At 35.0% G+C, this 17,845-nt stretch overlaps 2 protein-coding genes and 1 pseudogene across 2 annotated transcripts in view; all 3 read left to right on the top strand.

The window, feature by feature from the left end:
• LOC111787632 (ubiquitin carboxyl-terminal hydrolase MINDY-3) overlaps positions 1 to 5,836 on the top strand; it is a 9,214-nt gene extending 3,378 nt beyond the window's left edge. Inside the window, exons 3-7 of the mRNA XM_023667652.1 lie at positions 2,192 to 2,343; positions 3,566 to 3,689; positions 3,835 to 4,020; positions 4,574 to 4,645; positions 4,744 to 5,836. Coding sequence (XP_023523420.1) covers positions 2,192 to 2,343; positions 3,566 to 3,689; positions 3,835 to 4,020; positions 4,574 to 4,645; positions 4,744 to 5,568 — 1,359 coding nt within the window. The 3' untranslated portion in view covers positions 5,569 to 5,836. The remainder of the gene's footprint in view (positions 1 to 2,191; positions 2,344 to 3,565; positions 3,690 to 3,834; positions 4,021 to 4,573; positions 4,646 to 4,743) is intronic.
• A 3,325-nt stretch (positions 5,837 to 9,161) lies between these two features.
• LOC111787726 lies at positions 9,162 to 12,899 on the top strand (annotated as a pseudogene).
• A 576-nt stretch (positions 12,900 to 13,475) lies between these two features.
• On the top strand, positions 13,476 to 17,138 carry LOC111787633 (fructose-1,6-bisphosphatase, cytosolic). The gene is made up of 12 exons (XM_023667653.1): positions 13,476 to 13,850; positions 14,987 to 15,034; positions 15,130 to 15,204; positions 15,284 to 15,345; positions 15,461 to 15,527; positions 15,657 to 15,770; positions 15,932 to 16,018; positions 16,153 to 16,223; positions 16,305 to 16,370; positions 16,489 to 16,575; positions 16,679 to 16,754; positions 16,876 to 17,138. Exons 1-12 carry the CDS (start codon positions 13,692 to 13,694, stop codon positions 16,987 to 16,989), a joined length of 1,026 nt encoding a protein of 341 aa, XP_023523421.1. The 5' UTR covers positions 13,476 to 13,691; the 3' UTR covers positions 16,990 to 17,138.
• The last annotated feature ends 707 nt before the right edge of the window (positions 17,139 to 17,845 follow it).

Below are 17,845 nucleotides of genomic sequence, written 5' to 3'. Positions count from 1 at the left end.
AAAAAAAAAAAAAAAAAAAAAAAAAAAAAAAAAAAAAAAAAAAAAAAAAAAAAAAAAAAAAAAAAAAAAAAAAAGAATGTTGCCCCTTCTTGAGGCCAGAAATAACTTCAAAGAATGACAAAAGACTATTGAGAATCACAAATGAAAAATAATAGTTAAGTCACTCCATTGCAAGAGAAAACTTAGAATCGAGAGGAAGAAACACCGAAACTTCACTTCATGTTTTTATAATTTTTCTAGTCCAGAAGTTATTTTGCCTTTTTTATTTTTTATTGTTTAAATCTACTATTTCTATCTTTATTTCAAAATTTGCATTATTTTTTCTATTTTTATTTGAGTATAATGTATGATTCGAACTTCCATACGATGTATTGTTCTGGTAGAAAAAAAGAATTAGCGGATTTGGTGCCTAATGTGAGGACTTGAAAGGTTGGGGTAGAACTTCGAAGAGAATTCTTCAAAGCCTCTTTAATATTTGTGGAACTAGGAAGTGTAAGGAAACATTGATACTTATACTTGCTATTATTGATAATCTTAAACATTTGGATAATCTTGTGGACGATATTGTGCTTGATGATCGAAGAGTATATCAGAGAACTCTTAAATGTGGGGTTAAATATTTGCTTTGTAAAGAGGAAAATTTGAAGAAAAAAAATGCCAGATAAAATGGCTGTGATAAAAACACTAATTTGAATTATGATTGCCAGTATAAATGAAACTTACATCTATCTTATCTTTTAAAAAGAAGATCCTAAGAGAGTGGACCTATATTAGTCTCATCACTCACCTTTATTAAGTTATTTCCAATGTTCTGGTTGAAAGAATAAAAATAGTCCCACCAAGTCCCTACTGCATTTCACTGATTTCTAATCTTTAATTGTTGATGGAAAGAAAATTGTTGGTTCCTGTTTAATTGAAAAGGAACTCATTGATGATTGGAAGAGAAAGAAAAAGAAGTTATCAACCTTGATCTTGAGGTTTGAGAAGCTTTTCGATAAGGTAGATTAGAATTGTAATAGCCATTTAAGAAGTTAAAAAGACTTAAGCTCTTGTTTGAGAACGTGGATAACATGTCATTCGAGTGCAAAGTTCTCAAGTATTATTAATGGAGAATGGAATAACTCTATAATCAAAGAAAATTAGATAGGCTGTTAAGTCTCACCTCCCTTTTCCATGGCATTGTTGATTGCTGTAGCAGATTACTTGTTAGAGGCCTTGATTTTGTCCATTTGGAGTGATTCAATGTAGGGAAAAGCTTCTTATCAATAACATTTAGTCTAATGATGTCACCATTCTTCTCCTTCATCAACATGGAAAAGTTTAATTTCTTTAACGTTATTAAAGTTTCTGAGGCACCTTCTGTCTTTAACATTAACCTCACAAGTCTAAAATTGAAGGTATCAACTACAGATATTAGTGGTTTGGTAGATTGGGTGGGTTGTGGTGTTGAACATTGGCTATGGTTTATGTATGGCGTCCTCGTGATGGAGAACCTTAAAGTACCAAGTTCTATAGGGTTATTTTGTGAAAATTCTTAATAAGCCTCAAACTAGAAATGGATTTTGCTCTCCTGAGGCAGAATGTCCGTACTTTTACAGACCTCTCTCTTAAACTTACCCATGCATTACATGTTCATGTCTTGGTTCCCTGAGAAGGTGTTCTGTCTATTACTTAAAAATCTAAGTGGTGCTTGAACTTCTACTAGGGTAATAAAGAATCCAATGGTGGATCCCATTTGGTAGCTTGGAACAAGTTGAAACCTCCTATGCCTTTTAGAGGATTGGGTTTTAGTAATCTTCATAGTAAGAATCTTGCCTTTCTTGTAAAATGGCCATGGAGATTCACTCTTAAAAAAGACCTATATGTCGAAGAGTTGTGGCTGCCAAATTTGGGGTTAACTCGTTAAGGCTTTTGATTAAATAGACTCCTCTTGACTGCATATCTAAATATGGGACTTGTAAGGATTATTTTACCTTCTTTTGAATATTTCCATTTTGCATGATACAAATGAATCTACTTTTTAGATAATTTGATAATTTGATAATTTGATGACATCTTTATCTACTGTTTAGGTATTTTGTAGTCTTTATTATGATTGTGTGCCATCTTAATTGTCTGATATTCTCAATTTACATTCATGGCTTGGTCTATAATTAATTTTATTTATGCCTATTTGGTTTTGTTATGACAGGCGTTTGTTCTGAAGAACATTCTTTTCTTTCCCCACGAATTTGGTAAAATTGCATCAAATTTGGCACAGAATTCAGGTTCAAGTAGATTGTCTAAAAGTGAATGTGTTGCATCAAATAATTTTGCTGCTCTTACTGAAGATGTGAAAAGAAGGTGATTAATCTTTGTGTGGTAAATAATCTCTTTTCCAGGTTTGGTAGAGGCTCAAATGTTTCGATGGAAATATGTTGGTGTTGGTGTTCAGTTTGTTAATTTTCCTGCTTGAAGAACTTGTGTACTTGAGCAAGCTAGATCCTTCAATACATGCATTCTTGTACAAATGCATATTTAGTTGCAATTTTTATGTATTATATCATTTTCTGGCCACCATTTGGAGTTTCAAGGTTTCTCATTAAGCTTAGAAATTATCTTTCCGGCAATGAGTTTCTCATCTCTTGCATTTTATTTTAATGGATGAGGATAATTTAAGTGCCATATGAAAGGCAATGTCCTTTCGTATAATACATGCATTAGAATCTTGAGTACAAAACTTGTTGAAGTCGAAACCCACCCGCTCTGCATTGTGCATAAAAATATATTGATGTGTTTTTTTACTTTTGATATTCTGAAGCTGGTGTTCCACATATCACAACCGTGAATATTGTACAAACTAGTTAAGGTCAGAAATCCACCCATCCTGCATTTTGCATAAACAGGTGCAAAATAATCCTTCCAAGTCCTTAATGAGTGTTAAACACTCAGGCATGCTTAAGAATACAAATGTGCTGAAGTTTGGAGCTATATGCTTTGTGTAATGATTAGGCCAACTCATTTTATTCTATACTCTTTTTGGTCTAAATTAAGTTTTTTGCCTCATCCCAAGGCTTATGCAGTGCCTCTCCGAATAAAAGACAATAAAGTCTTAAGGCTACCTTTAGTTATTTTAAACATTTATACACATAACATGCATGACTGCGGGCACATTGTACATGTGCATGTGTTTATATTTGTAGAAACCATTCTTTGTCGTGGAAAGTGCCACACCATGTGAAACTACATACCATGGGAAGACTGCATGGGGTAAAACTGTACTTCTCTTGAGATTGAATTCTTTATCTTGGAGGCATGGTCTTAATCATAGGCAATGTTTTCCTATTTCCATCTCATCATCAAGGAATTCTGGAACCAATCCAGGCAAATGAGGGTTTCAATTTCTTACTTGAAATAAATATACCAATTTCTCAAAAGGTTTCTTTTTACTTGATAGAAATTGTAAGTCACAACAGAAATTTATATGCAACTGCCCTAGCAATTATCACTTTTTTTTTAAGGATAATGGTCAAAAGTTAAATGCTTAGAAATTGTCTACTCAAGGGATGTAAACTTCTTTTCGCAGGGCTTTGATCAGAAGCATGGGTGAGATATTGTTTCTATGTGGAGCTAATAGAAATGCTGTAATAGCAACTTTAAGTGTGCCCGGAAACAGTGTTGAAGGATCTGGATACAGTCCAGGAAACGAGGTATATTAGATTTGGCTCGATATTGATGTGTTCTGCAGAATCAGTTGGTCATGCTTGAATCCAGTGATTGCACTTTCTTGTTGGACCATCAAGAGCTTGTTTTTAGTTTTATTCTTGATGTGATTTATATTTTTCTGTCCCACAGATAATGTCAAATGCATTTGAAGGTCTTTCAATTGAATCAGGCTCGGATTTGCAGAAAGTGCTGAGAGTCACCACGTGCACATCACAGGAAAGTGCATTACAGAGTCTTGATGCAGCTCTTCCTGTCTTCCAGAGTCGTATGGGCGCCCTGCTATTCCTGATTTCTGCTTTACTTTCGCGAGGACTGGTATTTTTGTTAGATCTTGTTCATTCAACTAGTAATGGGACTTGAGTTTTCTTGTGAATATAAGATTTTAGGACCAACAAATTGATATGCTTCTTTTATTATTGAAATTGAGACTTGTTCGTTTGCAGTAGAAGGTGGCTAGAACTTAGATATTGTTCTAGAAAGTCAAAACATGATGAAACTCTTGTTCTTATCCAAAACAAAGGGAAGAAAAATAGATAAGAGGAGGGATTTGGTAGTACAATGCTTATCCATTTTGTCTTATCATGCTCATGTCTTTAATAGAACTCGCAAAAATGGTGATGAATGTATTTATGTAGATCTGTCGTCATGTGCTGAAATAAAATTTATATGATGTACAAGTGCCTGCCTACATTGTGAGTCCTAATTATTGGTTTTGTATTTCTCCACAAACTTAACAATTTCTGTCATTTCTTTCTGTGGAGGGAAAATATTGATATGTGAATTGAACTTTGCATTATGGATGATAGTTTCTGATGATTTTCTTTAGGATCTTTATGTTGTGAATGCCAGTTTAATTTTACTTCTGTAGGATATGGTACAAGCAGACAGGGATGATCCAAGCCTCCCTCTTGTCACTGCTCCATTTGGACATGCATCACAGGTTCTTTGATATGCATTTTTTATTTTTTTATTATTGAATTATGTAATTTCCTTTGGTTTCTGTACGATATTTATGCAATTTATATTATCATGAAACAGGAGATTGTGAACCTACTGCTCTGTGGACAAGCCGTCCCTAATGTGTTTGATGGAAGGATGGACTTAGGTGGTGGGATGTTCCTAAAAGGTATATCTAAAAGCGTGGAAGTTGGGTTCCTCACACTTTTGGAATCTCTCAATTTCTGTAAAGTTGGCCAATTTCTTAAATGCCCAAAATGGCCCATATGGGTGGTTGGGAGTGAGTCACACTACACGGTTCTTTTCGCTCTCGACACCTCGGTACAGGATGAGAATGAACTGGAGGAAAGGGAGTCACAAATACGAAAAGCATTCGACGCCCAAGACCAGAGTGGAGGTGGTGGTTTCATCAGTGTAGAAGGCTTTCATCTAGTTCTCAGGGAAACCAATATCAAACTTCAACCTGAGAAAGTTGATCATCTTTGCAGTACAGGATTTATAGTGTGGAGTGAATTCTGGCAGGTAATTCTGGACTTGGACAAAAGCTTCGGAGGCCTGAAGGATTCGACAGGATTGATGGGTAAAAAAGTGTTTGATCTTTACCATTTTAATGGGATTGCCAAGTCCGATTTGAACGGAAACCAATTTGGATGTGGAGGTGAGACTGCAATACAAAGACCTCGGCTCACCAAATTGAGGGTTTCGGTTCCACCAAGGTGGACTCCAGAGGAATTCATGGCAGATGTAGCTGTTTCATCTGCCTCAGGAGGAAACGAGTCTTCTGGTAAAGATGTCGAGGTTTCTAAACCAGAACCGTCTCAACATGCCCCGCTGGTTGATTGCATCCGAACACGCTGGGCTCGAGCCATTTGTAGGTGGGCTGGTGATCCCCCTAGTATAGTATAGTATGATTTGGTTTTCTTTGCTTTCCTTTGTGCACAATGCATGAATGATACCGAAAAAAGACGGAGGTTGTGATTTGAAAGGCACACAGATAGGGGCATAAAATGTATTAATTGTACTTTCAGGGTGTATGTGCACGAGTTTCTGTGTAATGTTGTAGCTTTAACATTAAATTCGAATTTTTGAGGTGTTGGATTGTATTATTTGAACGAAGGCTCATCTGGAATTTGTTTCTGCTATGATATAAATTTCTTCCTTTGTGCTTTGGCTACATTGGAAAAGCTTTCCTGGACTTGGAACATCGATACTACTGATGGCTGCAACATCAGTAGTAGCAGTAAGTTCTCATGCCTGGTGGAGAGGTGGATTAGGTGATGAACTATGAGTGCACTGCTCATCAGTTCAGTACTAAAACTGCTATGCTACTGATGCTGTCTCTCCCAATTTCTGGGTTCTATGTTATTGTAAACAAATAACATTTGGTTGGTTCAAAGGTTCCCATGACAACATTATTAATATGTTTTTTAGATTTTATTGTCTAACTTGTCACGTAAATCTTTGTTAATATATGCTATGAGACAAACCATTTATCCATTGATCTCTCATTCGATCGTGTGATCGAACATTTGATAAACCATTAGATAGACTTAATTTCTATTTATTAGAATCATTTTTGGTGCAATAACACTTGCACTTTTTTATTCAACAAATTCGAGATTTGAGCTCACATCGGCAATGTAATTTTGAAGTCGATTCTCATATACAAAGAGTTCAATAGTTAAAAATGCTTCGGAGAAAATTGAGCAAGTCGTCTAAACTGTTATCTATCAAATGCAACAAATGAGTTAAAATTATGACCTTCGTCCGAAATGTGAGTAAATATATCATGTCGATTGCTCAACCGTACTTTGGCTATCTTACGTGGAGCTAGATTAGGCTTTTTCGGTGTTCTTGTTGAAAGACGCGGGCGTACTTCTTGCTTTTGGGGACATTGATCTGAAGCTCGAATACGGTCCGTGTGCCGTTTTTCTTCTCTATCATAACGAATCAATTGATTTAATGTAGGCATCGCTCTTTCCTTTGTCCTTCACCCCTCTTTTTGTCTACTTCGATTCAAACATACTCTTAAAGTTGCATAATCTAACTACATTACAAAACTTTAACACGATAATTACCTAAATTTATATTTGGTTGGAATTTTTACCTTTTTGTCGTCGTTGAATAAAAAAACATATAGTATGATTTTGATTTTTGTAGTACAGCTGTCTCAAATACATCGATTGTTGATGAAAACATTATAATAGCACTTGATCCTCTAAATCGTTTAATATAATATTTATTAGGAAGATCTTACCTATTATTTTCCATGTATCTTTTGTGATTTAGAAGATGTTTGAGAAATTGTAAAATAAATAAATAAATAAATAAATATGTAAATATATATATTAGGAAGAAAAGGAAAGATAAGTGTGAAAAGGATGCGCGTCAGGCAGGCTGTCAACTGTCAATTTTGAGGTTCTATGCGTGTGGCCGTCTACTTATTTGAAATTTAATTATAAAAAAAAAAAGAAAAAATCTCATGACTATCACGTCCCATAATTCTAACTTGGTGTTTAATGTTCAATTTTTAAACGAGTAGAACATACTAACTCACAATAACAACTTCATAACCCGAGGTTTCTCTTTGAACAAAAGTTTACAACACTACTAATATTCCTAAACCATGGTAAATGTATTATAGGTTAGATAGTTTAGGGGTAAGGAGTGAATACAATGAAATCATTTTATGGTAATGAAATATTATGAGTTTATACGTGTGAAAACTAAAGAGGATTAAGAGTCGTAGCAAGGACCTATGGATGTGAATTGTCTTGGAACTACCTACAGTTAGAAAAGAAAAAGAAAAAAAGAAAAAAAAAAAGTAAATAACAACTTAGGAGGGAAACAGATTGGTATAACAGGGAGAGAAAATTATTATTTGTATTTAGTGAATATAATATTTTAACGAACAATATTTGGATGAAAGATCGAAGTAGTCTGAAATAACATTGACATATTTTTAATTTAAGTTTTACTGAGGCTGTTTTAGAGCCGTATTTCACATTATTAGTTGAATTATTAATTAAAATGTGAAATACTAACAAAAGGTGATGAACGGTGCGAGAGGAAGCAAACTCCAGTAACCTTTGAAACAACTTTCGAGGAACGGGAGGTTACGTTAATTAAATTAGGGAGTTATGATGATGTATGAGCTGTATCGTATGATGTCGTATACTAGTAAATGATGATGTATGAGTATATGATAATATATGAGTATATGATGATGCACTTTATGACAATATGATGAGTATGATGATATTGAGCATGCTATATGATGATGAGTGTCATATTGCATCATGTCGTTAGATCGACATAGGACACAACCCTAAGAGCATGAAAATGATATTAATATAAATATTCATGAGTATGTGTTACTTAATGTAACAAAGAGATGAGACTTGAGAGTTGTGTTAGAAGAGATGATAAGATGGACGTTAGAGGGACCTCATGCATATAGTATATTCATAAGCATAGGGCTACTTCCCCTAGAGAAGAGGAGCGCGGACGCGCACAGTATGATGATGGGTGCGAATGTGCACAGTATGACGAGCATGGTGTTCATGAGGTGCATGACACTATGGGGTTCTGCTAACCTCCAGAAGTCTACAGATAAGCTTGGCCAAAGGGTCCAGGGGGTGTGCGAGCGCCCTAGAGATTTACACTCGCACGTGTGGGTCGTGTGTAGGGAAGTACTACACATCCAATTTGTTCGAGACTAGAGGTCATCTATAGATGAGCTAGAGATAGGTTCCTAAATCATGATGGTATTGTACCAATTACCTAAATTTAATCACTTTTTCTAGAAATGTACTAGTTTACAACTTGTGTTTTTTGTTTTATTTTTATTTTTAATAATGTAGTAGCCAAGTTAGTAATCAAAGGTTTGATATTATTACCCAACGAGAGGAAGGGTGGAAATGTTTCTATGGGTATAACTATGGAAAAGCTGGTTGGCAATAATTATATTTATTGGAAGTTATGTATAGAAGCTTATCTATAGGGGCAAGATTTGTGGGATTTAATTGAAGGTAATTGGCATAGAAATTTCAACAGAATGCTGAATTACGTCGAAAATGGAAGATCAAATCTGGAAAAGCTTAAGCTTTATTTGCCTTGCGAACTTTGATTAGTAAGGAATATATTACTTTGATTAGTAAGGAATATATTGATCATGTTCGTGATTTAAAGTCACCAAAGCAAGTGTGGGGCGTGGGAAACACTTCAAAAGTTGTTCACTAAGAAAAATACAGCTCGATTGCAATTTCTAGAGAATGAACTAGCTGTGAATATTTCTTGAAAGTGAAAAATCTGTGTTCTAAAATTTCAAAATTAGATGCTGAGGAGCCCGTGAGTGATGCTTGATTACGACGTCATCTTATTTGTAGATTAGGAAACGATTTTATGCCCTTTGTTTCCTCAATACAAGGGTAGGTAAATCAGCCTACCGTTATGAATTGGAGAATTTGGTTTCTAATCAGAAAGCTTTCATTAAGCAAATGACTAGCAACAACGATCTTTCCCTAAAGTCAGAAGATGTGTTGTATATCAAAGATCAAAGGAGACAGAATTTTCATTCAAAGCCTTCATCAAGCAGTGGGAATCAATTCATAAATGAGGAGTCGTCAAAGAAGCCATTTACAGTTTGTTATAAGTGTGGAAAACCTGGTCATTTTAAACGAAATTGTCGGGTGAAAGTGGTGTGTGATCATTGCGGAAAGCCAGATCATATTAAGCCAACTTTTCGAGTCAAAATGCAAGAATCAAAAGGAAATGTTGTACATGAAAATAAAAATTCTTCAAACTCTTCCGATCCAATTTGGGAACACTGCTTAACTATTGAGGTTATTGATCAGCCAACAAAAGTGACTTCAACTGTACATCAAGATGATGTCTCTACACATGATCAAAATCTTAATTCCACTACTTACGCTTCTGAATTTGATTCCCTCCAAATTCCGCCTCTGGACTCTTTCTTTTTCTCCGATGCCAATTCTGTCGCCCCGGGTGACCCTTCTGTTTATTCCACGCCTTCAAACTTGTGATTCGAGGAAAATGACGATTTTGAGCTCATTTTTTATGACCTTGACAACCTTTACCTCCCATATGAGGTTGACGATTTCCTCATCTTGGAGAATTTGGATCAAACTACCAATTCGCAGGATTCGGCTATTGATGCTCAGCCCTAGCCTAGCCCGGATACTGCTGTTGACGGCGCTGGTGTTCACGTTTGCAGGTCTGAAGCATCCTCGGATCGGGGAGCTCTGCGGTTTCTTTTGAGCAGTCCCTCAATGACGGTAAGTTTATTAACTGTCAAGCTTCGAAATTACCAAATGCGAATAGTGGTTGTTTTTCGACTAATTCTGGGGGTTGGGACTCGAAGGATTTGAGGATTGTGAATTGTCCCTCTCCGAAGCATGGTGGTGGTAGTGATTAGGAGTTCTCAAGCGAGCCGACATAGTCTCAGGGCTCGGGTTCTGGAAATTGGGGTTCCCGTGTCTCAGAAGGGATAACTTGGCCATCTTCCAATGGGGAGTATTACGATGTCATTGTCATTGTCTATGACGTAGAGGAAGAAAGACCTGGAGGAAGGAAACCCGAATTTGAGATCTGCCAAGTATCGAAGGTCATCTGAACCTGTAGAAAGTATCAATCCCCAATTGAGTTCCTGTGCTCTAAGTGAGGATGAAGAGAAGAGGAAGACAAGGTTGATGAGGAATAGAGAGAGTGCGCAGCTTTCAAGAAAGAGGAAAAAGCATTACGGGGAGGAGTTAGAGGATAAATTGAGAAGTATGCATTCAACCATTACTGAATTGAATAGTAAGATATCATATGTGATGGCTAAGAATGCAGTTCTGAGATAGCAGCTGAGTGGTAGTGGTATGTGTCAGCCTCCTCCTCCTGGTATGTATCCTCATCCCTCAATGGCCCTATTGTCTTATCCCTGGATGCCATGTCTTCCGTATGTTGTTCAACCGCAAGGGTCTCAGGTCCCTCTGGTTCCAATTCCGAGATTAAAGCCCAAACAACCTGCCCTTGCAGCAAAGGGAAAAAGGAATGTGAGTAAGAAGGCTGAGGGAAGAACTAAGAAGGTTGCGAGTGTTAGTTTTCTGGGTCTGTTGTTCTTTATTATGCTCTTTGGTGGGTCTAGTTCCTATAGTGAATCTCAGATTTAGAAATGTTGGAGGAGGAGTTCCTCGCCAATAAGTGTTCGAATTTATCTCGTGGGAAATATGATACTTTGATCCTCTTGAAATGTGAGGAAATTCATAGGAAAGGGCGAGACTTGAAATTCGATCAACAACCAAAAGAATTCGAATTTATCTCGTGGGAAATATGATACTTTGATCCTCTTGAAATGTGAGGAAATTCATAGGAAAGGGCGAGACCTGAAATTCGATCAACAACCAAAAGAATTCGAATTTATCTCGTGGGAAATATGATACTTTGATCCTCTTGAAATGTAAGGAAATTCATAGGAAAAGGCGAGACTTGAAATTCGATCAACAACCAAAAGAATCACAGGCAAGTGAGAAAGCTATGGCCTCTAGCAGGGCTTCTGTTAAGGACAAGGGTAGGGAGACTCGTCTTGCGGTTCCTAGAGATCTTAGTCCAGCCCTCACCATCCCCAACATCAGGGAAAGTGGTGATCAACATCTTCATGCGTATACAAATCCTCTCGAACAACTAAGGCACTTGTCAAGTGAAGTTTAAAGTTTTTCGTAAAGCTCTTGTAGTTATTGAGAAACAAGCTTGCAGGACACTATCAGAATTTAGTGCAACTTATTACTAGTTTGAATTAGTCAAAATATTAATATTTGAAAAATATATTAGTCATGAAATATAGGTTAATATTTTTTCTTTGTATTTGATTAGTAGTATATTTTATTTTATTCTTAAATTTAGTTAGGTTATATTTTTCTTATCACTATATATTTGATTAATATATATTTTATTTTATTCTCAAATTTAGTTAGTTTATATTTTTTAGATATTAGTTGGTAGCTTGTATTCTGAATGTTGTGAATATAAATGAAGATTGAATTCCAATTCTGTTTCTCATTCTTAATTTTGTATTGTTTTTTTAACCATGTGTGATTTAAATATTTTTAAATTTATTCACACTTTTGAAGGTAGATATTGTGTCAGCCGTAAGCTTTAGACATACTCTTAACTAAGAGGGTGAGGAGTTGAATCTCGGCCCTCGAATATTATTGAATTAAAAAAAAAAAAATTAGAGTAATTTTAATGTAATATTATTTTGAATTTATACTTGTTTCTTAATTTGCCATGTGAGCTTTGTCATTATTTTATAAGTAAAATAAGTTAATAATATAATTTTTTTATAAAATATTGACTTTTTCTATATTTCATATTAATGTGCTTCATTCATACTCAACTTTGATTTATGAAAAAATCAATAAAAATGTGTAAATATATATTCATTTGTTTGAAAGTCAGAAATGAATTTCAAAATTTAAAAAAAAGTCCAACGCTAATTAATGATATTAAATTTAAAAAAAAAAGAAAAAGAAAAAAGAAGAATAAACAGAGGAGGATTGAAGAAGACGACGAACTTGGTTATCTGCAAGTTTCTCCATTTCTATTCCTTTTCTTCCTCCGCCACGTGTCCCCAACTCATATTCTTCATTTTCCCCCATTTCCATTTCCATCTCCGTTTCCGTTTCTGTGTATATATACATATTGTAGCTTTATCGCAACCCTCCAAATCAGCACCCCTTTTTCAACAATCTCATCCTTATTTCATCATCTTCTTCTTCTTCTTTTTCTTCTGATTCTGCAACAGAAGCAGGGGTTTTCAGCGCCATGGATCACGCGGCGGATGCTCAGAGAACGGACTTGATGACCATCACTCGATTTGTGTTGAATGAGCAATCCAAGTACCCGGAATCGCGAGGGGATTTCACCATTTTGCTTAGTCATATCGTTCTCGGCTGCAAGTTCGTCTGCTCTGCTGTTAACAAGGTTCTTCTCCTCTTTTCTTCTCCTCTTTTCTTCTGTTTTAGGTTTTATTTTAGGTTTTCTCTGATTCATTGGTTTCAATTGTTTTCTCTTTCGCGATTGCGTATTCGTTCTTGTGTATTATTCGAAGAATTCAATTCTGTCAGTTTAGAGACCTTACCAACTGTTCGATAATCATGAATTATATCCATGATCATTTCCTGTTTGGGGGTTGCTGGAGTTTGATTCCAAATGAATCAAAGCAGAAAACGTGAGTATTTTAAGGGAGGATCTGCAGAATTTGTGGCCCCAAATAATACAAGTCTTATCAGATTAATACTCTTGCATTCATGATCTTTTCTTTTTTGAAAGAATATTATATTCCAAATGCTGGGTTGATTCAAACTCATTATTCAAGAGACACTGATCACTTTGAGTGTTTTGTATTTTATATTTCAATTTCGTAGTTTGAAATATATGAGAAAATTTCTAGCACTATATATATTATACTGAGCGATAGAACAATTTGATTTTGATTTTGATTTTGATTGTTGTTATCATGTTAATCTCTAAGCTGTGATGACTTCTTTTTCGTTTTTTTTATTTGTTCTTACCTCCTTCCCTTGTTTTTAGTGGCTAAAATATTTAAGAATATTGTGGGGCCTATAAAATAAAATTGTATCTCTTGAAATATGTGTCACTATTGGGAAATGAACTAGTACTATCATAATCTGTNTAATTAATGATATTAAATTTAAAAAAAAAAGAAAAAGAAAAAAGAAGAATAAACAGAGGAGGATTGAAGAAGACGACGAACTTGGTTATCTGCAAGTTTCTCCATTTCTATTCCTTTTCTTCCTCCGCCACGTGTCCCCAACTCATATTCTTCATTTTCCCCCATTTCCATTTCCATCTCCGTTTCCGTTTCTGTGTATATATACATATTGTAGCTTTATCGCAACCCTCCAAATCAGCACCCCTTTTTCAACAATCTCATCCTTATTTCATCATCTTCTTCTTCTTCTTTTTCTTCTGATTCTGCAACAGAAGCAGGGGTTTTCAGCGCCATGGATCACGCGGCGGATGCTCAGAGAACGGACTTGATGACCATCACTCGATTTGTGTTGAATGAGCAATCCAAGTACCCGGAATCGCGAGGGGATTTCACCATTTTGCTTAGTCATATCGTTCTCGGCTGCAAGTTCGTCTGCTCTGCTGTTAACAAGGTTCTTCTCCTCTTTTCTTCTCCTCTTTTCTTCTGTTTTAGGTTTTATTTTAGGTTTTCTCTGATTCATTGGTTTCAATTGTTTTCTCTTTCGCGATTGCGTATTCGTTCTTGTGTATTATTCGAAGAATTCAATTCTGTCAGTTTAGAGACCTTACCAACTGTTCGATAATCATGAATTATATCCATGATCATTTCCTGTTTGGGGGTTGCTGGAGTTTGATTCCAAATGAATCAAAGCAGAAAACGTGAGTATTTTAAGGGAGGATCTGCAGAATTTGTGGCCCCAAATAATACAAGTCTTATCAGATTAATACTCTTGCATTCATGATCTTTTCTTTTTTGAAAGAATATTATATTCCAAATGCTGGGTTGATTCAAACTCATTATTCAAGAGACACTGATCACTTTGAGTGTTTTGTATTTTATATTTCAATTTCGTAGTTTGAAATATATGAGAAAATTTCTAGCACTATATATATTATACTGAGCGATAGAACAATTTGATTTTGATTTTGATTTTGATTGTTGTTATCATGTTAATCTCTAAGCTGTGATGACTTCTTTTTCGTTTTTTTTATTTGTTCTTACCTCCTTCCCTTGTTTTTAGTGGCTAAAATATTTAAGAATATTGTGGGGCCTATAAAATAAAATTGTATCTCTTGAAATATGTGTCACTATTGGGAAATGAACTAGTACTATCATAATCTGTAGTTTAATATATATATATATATATATATATATATATATATATATATCTACATATATTGAGGTGGAAAAAGAAAAAAAACAAAGAAAGAAGGAAAGAAGAGAAGCTGGGGATGGTTGGAGCTGAGGAGGAGTGAGAGAGAGAGGGAGAAAAGATAAGATCCAAGTTTCTTATTATTTTTATTACAATATGACATTTTTGGTTGAAATTTAATATTTGACCAGTTGAAAGTCAAAATTATGTATTGGTTTCGTGGTAGGTCATCCTTCCAAATAGGTGGCCATGGGATTTTAGGATGATGCCTACAGGTCACAATCAAAATTCCCAAAAGACCCTTTTGTCTGAAATTTCAAACGTTTCTGTGTTTGCTTATGGGATTTTAGGATGATGCCTACAGTTCGTTAACCCCAGAAATTCTCCTTTTGCAGGCAGGTTTAGCTAAACTTATTGGACTTGCTGGTGAGACCAATGTTCAGGTAAGATCACATTACTAGAACTCCTTCTGTCTCTGTGTTAGTTCACATTTTCTTAATTTTTCCTTACATTATTTGTTCTGTTTCTTTGATAACAGGGCGAAGAGCAAAAGAAACTGGATGTGCTCTCAAATGAAGTTTTTATCAAGGCTTTGGTCAGCAGTGGCAGAACTGTAAGCTGCAATCTATAATTATACAAATAGTAGGACTTGTTTCTGGTGATTTTCTCTAACAGCTGACATTTGGTGGCAGTGTATCCTTGTTTCTGAAGAAGATGAAGAGCCAACTTATGTCGAGCCATCTCGGCGTGGAAGGTTTGCTTTCCATTCTTGATGAATACTTTCTACTGCTTACTATGTTTGTCAGTATCGACCTTTCTATATTATATTTAATTTTGTTGTTATTTCTTTTTCCTTATCAATGGCAAAGGTATTCTGTTGTGTTTGATCCGCTTGATGGATCCTCCAACATTGACTGTGGCGTTTCGATTGGAACGGTAACGTCCCTCTGTAAAATGAACTTCCTACCTTTTGTGCAGTTCTGGTTGATGTTTCACATATTATTTTGTTAATTTCTTTATCATTAGTCGAGTATTTGATCATTTGAATGACTATGTTTTGTGTAGATTTTCGGAATCTATCACTTGAATGATAGCCACGAACCTAACCTGGAAGACGTCCTTCAACCAGGAAAGAATATGGTTGCAGCAGGCTATTGCTTGTATGGCAGCTCTTGCACAGTATGTACAATCTCAGTCTATTGTATTCATTTGTTTTCTTCAGTTTTTGTACATATTATTATAATCAATAAATTTTGGAGCTGGTCATTCTAAAACCATGGTAACCCAAGTCTTAAATTGATTGAATGCTAATATTAACATTTAATCCTTTTGTTTTTCAGCTCGTTTTAAGTACTGGAACTGGTGTTAATGGATTCACTCTTGACCCTTCTCTTGGGGAGTTCATTTTAACCCACCCAGACCTTAAGGTGAAGTATTTCTTGCTTATGTTTTTGTGTTTCTTCTTGTCCTCTCTTTGTTTGGCGTTCTTTGATGGCTAAATCATATTTTGCTTCTTTTGATTGTCTTGTATTTGATTCATTTCTTCTGTAACCATCTGCAGGTTCCAAAGAAAGGAAAGATATATTCAGTGAATGAAGGAAATGCTAAGAACTGGGATGGTCCGACTGCAAAGTACATCGAGTTGATTTGAATTGTGTTTGAAAATGGTATATATAAGTTGTATGAGAACTCCTAACTCGTTTTGTTGTTTAGGTATGTAGAGAATTGCAAGTTTCCTACAGATGGATCACCCCCAAAGTCTCTGAGATACGTTGGAAGGTACCTAAGCATTTGTTAAAAGTTTTGAATCATTTCTTCGGGTCATCAAATTGTTTATTTGGTCTTTGGTGCACATTCGAAACTCAGTTCTGATGGTAAAAAATGGTTTGATTAACAGCATGGTTGCTGATGTGCATCGTACATTGCTTTATGGTGGTATCTTTTTGTACCCTGGTGACAAGAAGAGCCCCAACGGAAAATTGCGGTATGTGGCGATATTCTACATATGCTCTCCGATTCGACTTGGACTATTTCTTACTGTATGATGACATTATGTATGATGGGGTATCCTTGTTTTTTGGCATTAGTGTGTTGTATGAAGTTTTTCCAATGGCGTTCTTGATGGAGGAAGCAGGAGGTCAAGCATTCACTGGCAAAATAAGGGTACAGTACCGGCATAAACCTTGAGGCGGATTCTTGTTTGAAGAAAGTTTTGATTTTGATTTTGATTTTGATTTTGATTTTGATTTTGATTTTGATTTTGATTTTGATTTTGATTTTGCAGGCACTTGAGTTAGTTCCAAAGACGATACATGAGAGATCTCCCATATTTCTTGGTAGCTATGATGATGTTGAAGAGATCAAAGCTCTTTATGCTGCTGCTGCTGAGAATAAATGAATGAATGAATGAATGAATGAATGAGTTCAAAGTTTCCTTCTGATTTTGCATCTGTGGCCATAGGATTCTAATGTCCTATTGATTATTATTATTCTTACTTCTATAATGTTAATCAATGCATAAAATGTGGCCATCTCAATCCTTACTTCTGCTCACTCTCATTATATCTGCAAATCTCTCTTTATAGGAATGTGACCGTCGTATAACAAAAGTGGTACGTCGTTTATTCTTAATCAACTATATTTTTAAAACCAAAATGTACTTTTTCAAAAACTCTCGAATGAAGAAGTAATAGAAGTTATGTTGGGAATGGTTTTAGTATGAAGTAAAGCACTTTCAAATCCAATAAAATTTAAGAATCAAGTATGAACAATGGTACATAATTTTGAAACTTCATGAAAAGAAATTGCACTAATATCAAACCTTAACCACAATTTTTTCTTTTGTAAAATCAAAATATATTTACATAACCTTTGATGTTTAAATTGATAAATTAAGAAAAAAAAACATAATTGGGTTGGATTAAAATCAACCAAGAAAACTTCTTCAAAAAAAAAAAAAAAAAAAAAAACTATTCATGTTCTTGATCGGTTGAAATCATGTGAAATGACCCTAGAAGATGATATCACTCATTTCAATTTCTTATTTTAAAAATGAGCCAGTTATATTAAAATTAATTTTAAACTTTTAATTAAAAAAAAAAAAGAAGAATAATTGTGATGGTTGTTTAAAAGGAAGAAACAGCATCAAATAAAGAATGGTTACCAAATATGGTTTCTTTCAAACTTAACCAAAGAGAATTAAGAACAAAACATGGTTACCATCCACTTTCTCTCTCTTTTTTTTTTTTTTTTTT

The sequence above is a fragment of the Cucurbita pepo genome, chromosome LG02, assembly GCF_002806865.2.
Source record: "Cucurbita pepo subsp. pepo cultivar mu-cu-16 chromosome LG02, ASM280686v2, whole genome shotgun sequence".
NCBI classification, from domain to species: domain Eukaryota; kingdom Viridiplantae; phylum Streptophyta; class Magnoliopsida; order Cucurbitales; family Cucurbitaceae; genus Cucurbita; species Cucurbita pepo.
The sequence above is the reverse complement of the archived record's forward strand: the minus strand, read 5'-3'. Positions and strand labels throughout refer to the sequence as shown.

Bases quoted from the DNA above. Each gene is read 5' to 3' on its own strand.
- LOC111787633 (XM_023667653.1), top strand. From the start codon at position 13,692: ATGGATCACGCGGCGGATGCTCAGAGAACGGACTTGATGACCATCACT. The intron at 15,346-15,460 runs GTTTGCTTTCCA...TCAATGGCAAAG, and splicing joins GAGCCATCTCGGCGTGGAAG to GTATTCTGTTGTGTTTGATC. The intron at 16,371-16,488 runs GTACCTAAGCAT...TTTGATTAACAG, and splicing joins TCTCTGAGATACGTTGGAAG to CATGGTTGCTGATGTGCATC.